The sequence below is a fragment of the Corylus avellana genome, chromosome ca10 (genome assembly GCF_901000735.1).
Source record: "Corylus avellana chromosome ca10, CavTom2PMs-1.0".
Taxonomy (NCBI): Eukaryota; Viridiplantae; Streptophyta; class Magnoliopsida; order Fagales; family Betulaceae; genus Corylus; species Corylus avellana.
The window spans coordinates 14,461,671-14,470,642 of NC_081550.1; the positions used below are offsets into that span (position 1 = coordinate 14,461,671).

Below are 8,972 nucleotides of genomic sequence, written 5' to 3' on the forward strand. Positions count from 1 at the left end.
GGTTGCCGATGATGGAGGACCACCGACCAGCCACCGCCAAGATAGTTCGTGAGTTCTACGCAAACTTGCATGACCGGGAGGGAGATTCCTTTAGGACGTGGCTCATAGGCAGGCCTATCCTAGTGACCCCCAATATCATCAGCCAGATCATTGGGACACCACGGGTACGCAACCTCGACTTCCCATGGCCATTCGACCGCACTCCCAGCCGCCGCAAGCTGTTCGAGCGTTTTGACGATGGGTGCCCCCATCGGATGGGGATGGAAGGGGATGGGGGCTTTCAGATCAATGCCCTCCAAGACGACGATTGGCTTGTATATCACGTGATGATCAGCCGAGTACATCCGGTCAAGAGCCTTACCACTGTCACGCAGGGGAGGGCTCTCTGTCTATACGCCTTCCTAACCCAGAGTTCCATCGACTATTGCTCCTTTGTGCACTGTGGAGTTCGACAGTCTATGGGGAGCCTTCCCTTAGAGATGGGGAGATTGTCGATGGCATTCCAGAGTATGCAGGAGATGCAGACAGCCGATCACTCCCTAATCTAGGAGATTCACAGTCACTTGATGAGACCCCTTCTTGATGTGAGGGATTACAGCATTTAAAGCCCAAGCTTCAACTTAGGGAGGGGGAGCCCTAATGCACAAGGCACCCCGGGTCGAGGGTCAATGGAGCGCAGCCCTAGGAGGTCCAAACGACCCTGTACATAGGATGACTTTCATAGACTTCTATTTGTGTAGTTGTTTGTTCATATTTTGCTACATTATAAGTCCACCTTGGTGGTGACAATTTTGTATGTATATGACTATTTCTTTTCTTAGATTTATTATGCATGCCTAAACCTTATTGTTAACATGTCTCTTTTAAGACAGCTATCTTTGTCCTAGCTATTAACTATTTTTAAAACCTTCTCCACCGAGAGGATCTTGTTTTATTATAAAACACAAAATTTCGAGGATGAGATTCTTGTAAGGGGAGAGAGTGTAATACCCTGACAAAGCACTTGTGTTTATAGTTAAAGATTTCTTACTAAAATGGTTAATATTTCCTTAAAACAAAGCCTTAAACCAAGTGACCTAAACCTTTTTCAAATAACTCAACCCCTTGAGACTTTTGGAAGCAAAAACCCTGAAACCCTCTCACTGGCCGAGTGCGTGCTAGGGGACCACCGAGTGCCCGCTCTTGGCCTATGTGTGAGCGCGTGCCTTGGGACCACACAAACACTCGCTAACCGGTCTTCAAATCATTGGGCAAAACCTAAACGTACGCTTGAACCTTTTTACCCATTGTGTAAATAGTACCCGAGCACTCACTCAACAATACTCGATCGCTCACTGCCATTTCTAAAAAGCAATTTTAACCCATTCTGTACTTTTTCAAAGCAAGGCATGCCTCAACCCTCTATATAAGCCCTACTCTTCGACCCTCAGCCACCTTCAACCTCATAAAAACCTAACCCTAATGTGAGAAGTGACTTGGAGAGAGAAGGGAGAGAGTTTGGTGCCTTTGCTATCTCTTAAGGTGATTTCTTGACCCTTTCTTTATATATTCTTGCGAGTTTTAAAGATGTTTTGACAAGTTTTTACACCTATTTCCTTACAAAGACAAAAAAACGTTTTACGAAGCCTTAAACCTGCATTTTTATTGCTTTGAGTTGCATATTAGCATGTCGGTGCCTTGCACGTGTCTATTTAGAGCCTAGGAAGAGATGTATCAACCCACAATTTTAGATAGAGCCTAAAACACATTTTGGGGAGTTTCTGGCGGAATGCTCGCCCTAGTGAGCGCGCGCTCGCCCAGAGAGCAAGGCAAATGCCCCTTAACCCAAATATGTGACACTAGGGTTTTTAGCATCTCTTTTCATTAAATGGAACCTCGTAGAGTTTTCTAATACTGCTTATAACGATGAGTCATGTTTCATTATAGCTTGGATTCATGATGTCGGAGGAATCGAGCAAGCGCACGTGGTAAGTAGACATTTACGAACACTTTTCTTAAACGTGTGATATGCTAGCTGACTGACCACACGTATTATATGAGCATGCCTATATTTTTTACAACTTGGTAACTGCTTTAATAAACTAGTTGATAAAATGTATCGTATGACATAGTACACCGGTACATGCAGTATAATGGCAATGGACTTACTATAAACACTTGATTCTATGTTCAAACTGTTTATGGATGTGTTATATATGTCTTGGATCTAATGATTATTTCGTGACCGGCACAGCCTTAATGGGCAGGTCACTACAGAACGTACATCATTAGTAGCATGGGTCACCCGAGGTCGGATTCGGTCGGGCTGCTAGTATTATGGACGGTAGCGTACGATGGTCGGAGCACTGACATTGTATTACAGGTAGGGGTGTAAACGAGCCGAGCTTGAGCGAGCTTTCCTTGTCTGGGCTCGGCTTGTTTAAATTTTACTCGAACTTAAGGACGAACCAAAAAATGGAGCTCGAGCTTGAGCTCATAATAAATCGAGTCGAGCCGAGCCAGTTCACGAGCTGGCTCTTATATTTAATTTAATTTATTTTTTTATTATAAATTTAAACTTCAAGTATTCTTAAACAGCTCAAGAAGCCAGCTTGCATATGAGCATTTACTTAGTCTGACTAGCGAAGTATGGAGCTCAAGTCAATGCAACAAGGCACTTGGTTTCGAAGAGAAAGGATATGCATCATTTTATAATAAAATGATGCTATTAGAAAAAAAAAAAAAAAAAAAAATCATCAATTTTTAATATTAATATGAGGAATTATGTGAATAACTACCGATTCGAGCCTTATAGGAGCTGCTCACGAGCTTAGCCGAGTCGAGCCAAGCTAGTTTCATTTAATATTTGAGTCAGGATTCGTGTTCACAAAACGCTTCATTTGATATTCGAGTCAAGAACGAGCCGAGCTTATGCGATCCGAGCCCGAGCTTGCTCATGAAACGCTTCGTCCACTTAACAGCCCTAATTACAGGTTTCTCTGGACAGGGCCAACGCAGCTGAGAAGTGATAATATCTCAGGTATACCATATATGATACTTATGACCTATAAAGTATTAGTTTTTTGCGTTAAAATTCTTAAGCAATTGCTGTCACGAGTACACCAACTTTTATCGACCAAATAATATTTTCAAGGCATATTAACGGAGACAACACATCTTTTAAATGTTTAATAAAACTGGATGTTTATTTCTGTTTAATAACAACGGGTTCATGTCATACTCTATTGTGGGGTGTACTTACTAAGTCCTTAGACTTACGTGGTTATTACTCTTGTTGGAAGCCTATTTCTAGAACTAAAGAGTGGCACGATTGCTATTGCAGATTTTGCTTAAAAAAGATCTTCATACTATTATCAGGTTTGGTTTAAATTATTGTTAGTTGCTCCATGTCATTGTGTTGAGGATTACACTCGTCCCTGTAATAATTAATAGACTTTTTAGATTTATTTTACTTTCCTATGCATTCACTCTGATAATGCTTAGATGGACGGTTTCCCATTTAGCTCCCACTTGGTTAAACTAAGGTAATTGCAGTTTGAGCAAGATTGTACATGGAAATGTCCCATCTAAACGCTCGATGCAATTTTTGTTAACCGACTTATTTCATATCACTATTAGGGTAAGGAGTTTGGGGCCTGTAAATACATATTTTATAGACACAAGAATGCAGCTTTGTTATAATTTATCAGTTTTTCAATAAGAAAGTTCAGAATTTGAGTTTCTTCTATCTTTTGACCTCAAATCCTAGATAGACTCTTGTATTTTGAGAAGAAGTCCTTATATCCTTGATAGACTCAAGATTTTAAGAATGATTGTTTATTTCTTGTTTATCTTTGCGACCTACGACGTCACGCTGCATCACATCATAACACCTTCATGGCACGGCTGCAATTACGCATACCAGAGACACGTCATCGCTCGACCTAGAGGGCTTGTGAGCCTTGACCCCCAGGATCAAGGAAGGTGGATCGCTCAACCTCCCAAGCTCGTTAGTGTCTATATATATATATATATTGAAATGCAACACTACTAAAGATATACCAAAAAAAAAACTCAAGAAAATGACTCCTATTAGAGCCTCTCGGATAACAAGGAGGTCTCCTCGGCCTCCTTCCTCTGTAAACTCCATACCCCGCTCCCTTAAGAGCCGAAGATGACTTACTCATCTCAAACGAACTCCTTACACAGCTATGCCGACTTAAGAATTGGAGTGCCTCCGACTCAGACTAGGGGTCCTTTGATGCCTTTTCGATTTTGCAGATGCCCATCAACTCCCTCGGAGATCTCCTGCCTCAACCTGGCTACGACAACTGTTTTGGCGACATGTCTACGACACTAATGAAGTGGGATAAATGAAAGGAACATGTAATTTTGGGGTCAATTATAAATGTATGTGACCCATTTTCAATAGAATTTAATAAAAAAAACATCTAATGTAGGAAGTTAAATAAAGGGACAAGTAATTTAGGAGTCAATTATTACCTCGTTTATTTTTAGTTTAAAAAGACTTTTATTTTTATTTTTTATTTTTAAAAAGGCATTGCAATTACAATTGAAGTGAAAATTTTGGAGTTGAGAGTAGTTTTCCCTTTGTTTGGCATTCTAAAGATGAATGAACAATATTCACATAGTACCAAAATACCCATTCCATATCCTCGAAAAGACAGCCCTAAAAGTTAAAACTCCTCATTATCCAAGGTCCAAAACAGACATTTGCTCCAACATTGGGCAAAACCCTAGCTTCGTTATAATCCTCATAGTTTCCCACTCGCACTCGCTTTTCGGAAACCCTAGCTCCCTCATCCCAAACGAGCCAACCATGCCGCCGAAGTTTGACCCCTCACAGGTCGTCGACGTCTATGTTCGAGTGACCGGCGGCGAGGTTGGTGCGGCGAGTTCTCTGGCCCCGAAGATCGGGCCGCTCGGGCTCTCCCCCAAGAAGATCGGAGAAGACATAGCGAAGGAGACTGCCAAGGACTGGAAGGGCCTCCGCGTCACGGTCAAGCTCACGGTCCAGAACCGTCAGGCCAAGGTCTCGGTGGTGCCGTCCGCCGCCGCCCTCGTCATCAAGGCGCTCAAGGAGCCCGAGCGCGACCGCAAGAAGACCAAAAACATTAAACACAGCGGGAACATCTCCCTAGATGACGTTATCGAGATCGCCAAGGTCATGAAGCCCAGGTCCATGGCCAAGGACCTCTCCGGCACAGTCAAGGAGATCCTTGGCACATGCGTGTCCGTTGGTTGTACGGTCGACGGGAAAGACCCAAAGGACTTGCAGCAGGAGATAGCCGACGGTGACGTCGAAATCCCTCAGGATTGAGCTCCCCAGTGAGAAGTTTCATTTTTTTTTTCAATTTTAAATAGAATTTTAATTTTTGGATAATCTGGGGATTTTGAAGTTGTGATTTACTATTTCGAGGTAATTATATGATTTGGAGGGATTTTAGGAGCTAATTTAATGATCCTGATGGAATTATGATATCTAGGGTTTGGATGGTACGTTTCATTCATATCTTGATCAGTATATTTGCTTATTTGAGTGTGTTTTTGTGATTATTTGTAGGGTTTGACTGGTTAATAAGTTCATGCGTGCTTGGCATTTTACTTATTTAAACATGGTGGTTTTTTTGGTGGAGATGGCTAGGGTATATAGTTGAGTGGAAAAATAGGAAATGGGAATTAGTTTTTTGTTTCTTGAATATTTTTTACTTGCATTTTGGTAATTTCTTCCGTTAACATTGTTTGTCAGTTTTCTTGACTCGTATCGTATTCAAGGGGGGACGTATTTGACTTAGTGTCAAGAAGTTTTTCATTCAGAATCTTGATGTTTGTACTGTTCAGGTTGCTGCTTCTCTAGTATGTTTATTTTGTGTTGTTTTTCCAACAATTGTGTCCTAGGCCTTGTACTGAAACATCCCACATATTCTCTGCAGCCAATTTCATTTCCAATCTTTTCATGCAACCTATATCCAGTCAACATCATGGTTCCAATTTTAATAGGTTATTGACATTCTTTTACTTATAAAAAAATCTTTAATATGTTATTGAAATTCTTTTGCCAATTTGGTCAAATGGTGCTTCCTTCCCTTGTAAGAACCAGGTTAACAGTGATGAGGAAACTCACTGGTTGCGTCTGTAACTTACTAATTCAAAAGGGTTATTGGCAGGGGCGGAACTAGGAATTGAGACGAGGGGGGACGCAATTTTTTCTCTCTTTTTTTCTTTTTAAAAAAAGAGAAAATATTAATTTTTTTAAAAAAAAAATTATAAGAATGTTAAAAGAAATAAAATGGACAGTGGAGCATGTTGGATCAACTTGGTAAGGGGGAGCATCAAACCTGGCCTTAAATATGTAAGCCATGATATCAAATATACCACAACATAAAACCTAGCGTTATCATGAAATGCACAGCTTAACATCTAAACAATACACCAAAGCAAAACGCACAGCTTAACGTGTAACAATACACCTAACTAAAATGCATAACCAACACACATGAAACAGTCTTCATAAGTGGGCACCACCTTTCCACTTCTTCTCGAGAATTCCACCATTTCGACACCTCAGCATACAGATTCGCACTCCGTCACATGCGTTATCTTGAGCCCATCTTCTCCTTTCTTCTGCAAGTCTGTAGCAAGCAACCCATTTCAAATGACATAGCCACTCACTAGTCCATCTCTAAAAACTCCTTTCCTCCAACTCCAGATGTGAGGATGGTTTTACACTTAGGACGGGGGGGACAAATATTAACAATTGGGGGAACTCTTCATTCAAAACCCCTTAATAGTAGAAGTCTTTAAAAAAATTTGCAGGGGCGGTCACCCCCCCAACCCTTAACATGGGTCCGCCCCTGGTTATTGGCACTTTTCATTTAAACATCTTTGATCCCCCACCTCCCAAAAAAAAGTGCGTGTATTGACACTGTCCTGCCTAAAACTGGAAGATGATGTTGGATCGTGCATTTTTGGCATCTTATGTTCTGTTATGATTGTGATAGGCTGATAGCATGAGATTTGCTTATACACTCATCTTCTATGTCTTAACTTTTTTATGTGAAAAGAGAAGACTTATGTGAAAGGCATCATATGACATGTTTTCAGACAATGATGTAACAGTTTAAGCTCAAGCGACAATTTCAAATCTTTATTCTGATTTTCTAAGTGAAATTTAGCAGTTTTGGGTGTAATTGCTTTAGGATATGTACTGTCTTCTGGTTGAACGCACATAAAGAATAATTTTCTGTTGTAATGTCCAAAACCATATTTATGCCTTGAGGGGGTTATGCTGTGTGGGGGGCTCTCCCCTAGAGAGGAACCATTGGTGAGTGTCATCCCCTAGTCCGTTAACGGTTTTTGCCAACCACCCGCAAATGTGGTTAGATCATTAACGGTTAGTGGTTAACCTCCTTGAGTGTCATACCCTTGAGGGGGTATGCTGTGTGTGGGGCAGTCCCCAATAGAGGAACCATGGGTGAGGGTCATCCCCTTAGCACAGTTAGCAGTTTTTGCCAACCCCCCCACCCATGTTGTTAGGCGGTTAGTAATTAAAAATTGTTAAAAACCACCTGCCTGTAAAGTTAGGTTATAGTTTATTTTGAGTCGCTATATATGCTCTATGGGTGTGTAACTTTCTGTTTAGTGATGTGTAAATGTTCATTTTGAGAAAATTGGAAGCCAGTTTTTAGACAAGACTACCACTAAAATTCAGCAAGGGACTAGATTGTGTTTTATTAGTAATCTGGGAGTGATAAATAATGGGAAACGGAGTCAAGATAGGTATTGTGTACATTATACTTGTATATATTCTTCGTAGTTGGTTAATATATGTGGGATGTGGAAGTGTTAGAAATGGAACTCAATTTGTGTGGCAAGGATGATTTATAAAGCTTGATAGAATTAGAGCCAAATGAACCTGCTATAAAGCTGTTTGTTCATCAGCTGTCATCTATTACGGGGATGCTTGGATGTTGCATGGAAATGTTGTCTTAAATCTATTTACATATAGCATCTTAATTGTATGTTTTTGGTTACTTGTTGCACGCCTAGGATCAGGTTTTGAATACTGTTCTTTCTTTGTTTTCTTGTGGCTGTGTTGGTAATGGCAGATTATTTTAGTTTCTCCTCTTATCATTCTCTCATTTTAAACAATTTCATTCTTAGATTAAGATGATGGTATGGTAGGGTTTAAATTTTTGGGAGGTTGATTAATAAAAATGCATCCACACCTTTATATCAGTGGCGGTTGTAACGGTTGATTTCGTTGGTTAGCGCTGCTCAGAGGCCATTATATATGAAACCTTGATGCTTGAGCTAGAAGCTTTACAACTTTGATTGTCAACAAGTCACTGATTCATATCTGAGTTCTAAACTCTGTTAGCTTGTAAGCAAAGTTTGAATGGTCCCGTAACAGGCATGAATCATAAGTTTGTGACCTTATAAGAGCATTCACATTGGTTTATGCAAAATGGATAGGCAAAAATCACTTTATTTAGTTTAGCTAATGAGTTTTTTCTTTATATCATTTAAATATTCTTTCTTTATTCTTTATTGATTCTAATTTTTTCAATGGTAATTTTTTTAATACAATGACATCCAACAAATGTGAAATTTTCTATTGGTGATGACCAATTAGTACATAAAAGATGTAGCAGCAATGCGGCATTCTAAATCCTATATCCTGCAAGAGCAATTTACTCAGCCATGTTCTCTATTTTAACACTCTTCCCATTATTTGGGTCTTTATTATTGGCAATGCGTAATTTTATTTTTGAAACTCCATGATGTTGTCACCACTATAATCAGAGAAGCAAAATCCAGAGATTAGGGATAGTGTGTATGAGGAAACAGAGATGTAAATTGTGAACCGGGAAAGGGGAAAAAAAACATATCCAGAAATTAGAAGAGATGTGTAAAATAGCATGGAAAAAACAGAGATGTAAAATAGAACAAATTGAGGAAAATTTTCAGAA

At 40.0% G+C, this 8,972-nt stretch overlaps 1 protein-coding gene across 1 annotated transcript; it reads left to right on the forward strand.

Annotated features, from left to right (window-relative positions):
- The first annotated feature begins 4,700 nt into the window (after window positions 1–4,700).
- Window positions 4,701–5,510, forward strand: LOC132164132 (large ribosomal subunit protein uL11). Its single transcript, XM_059574561.1, has one exon. It carries the CDS (start codon window positions 4,820–4,822, stop codon window positions 5,318–5,320), a length of 501 nt encoding a protein of 166 aa, XP_059430544.1. The 5' UTR covers window positions 4,701–4,819; the 3' UTR covers window positions 5,321–5,510.
- The last annotated feature ends 3,462 nt before the right edge of the window (window positions 5,511–8,972 follow it).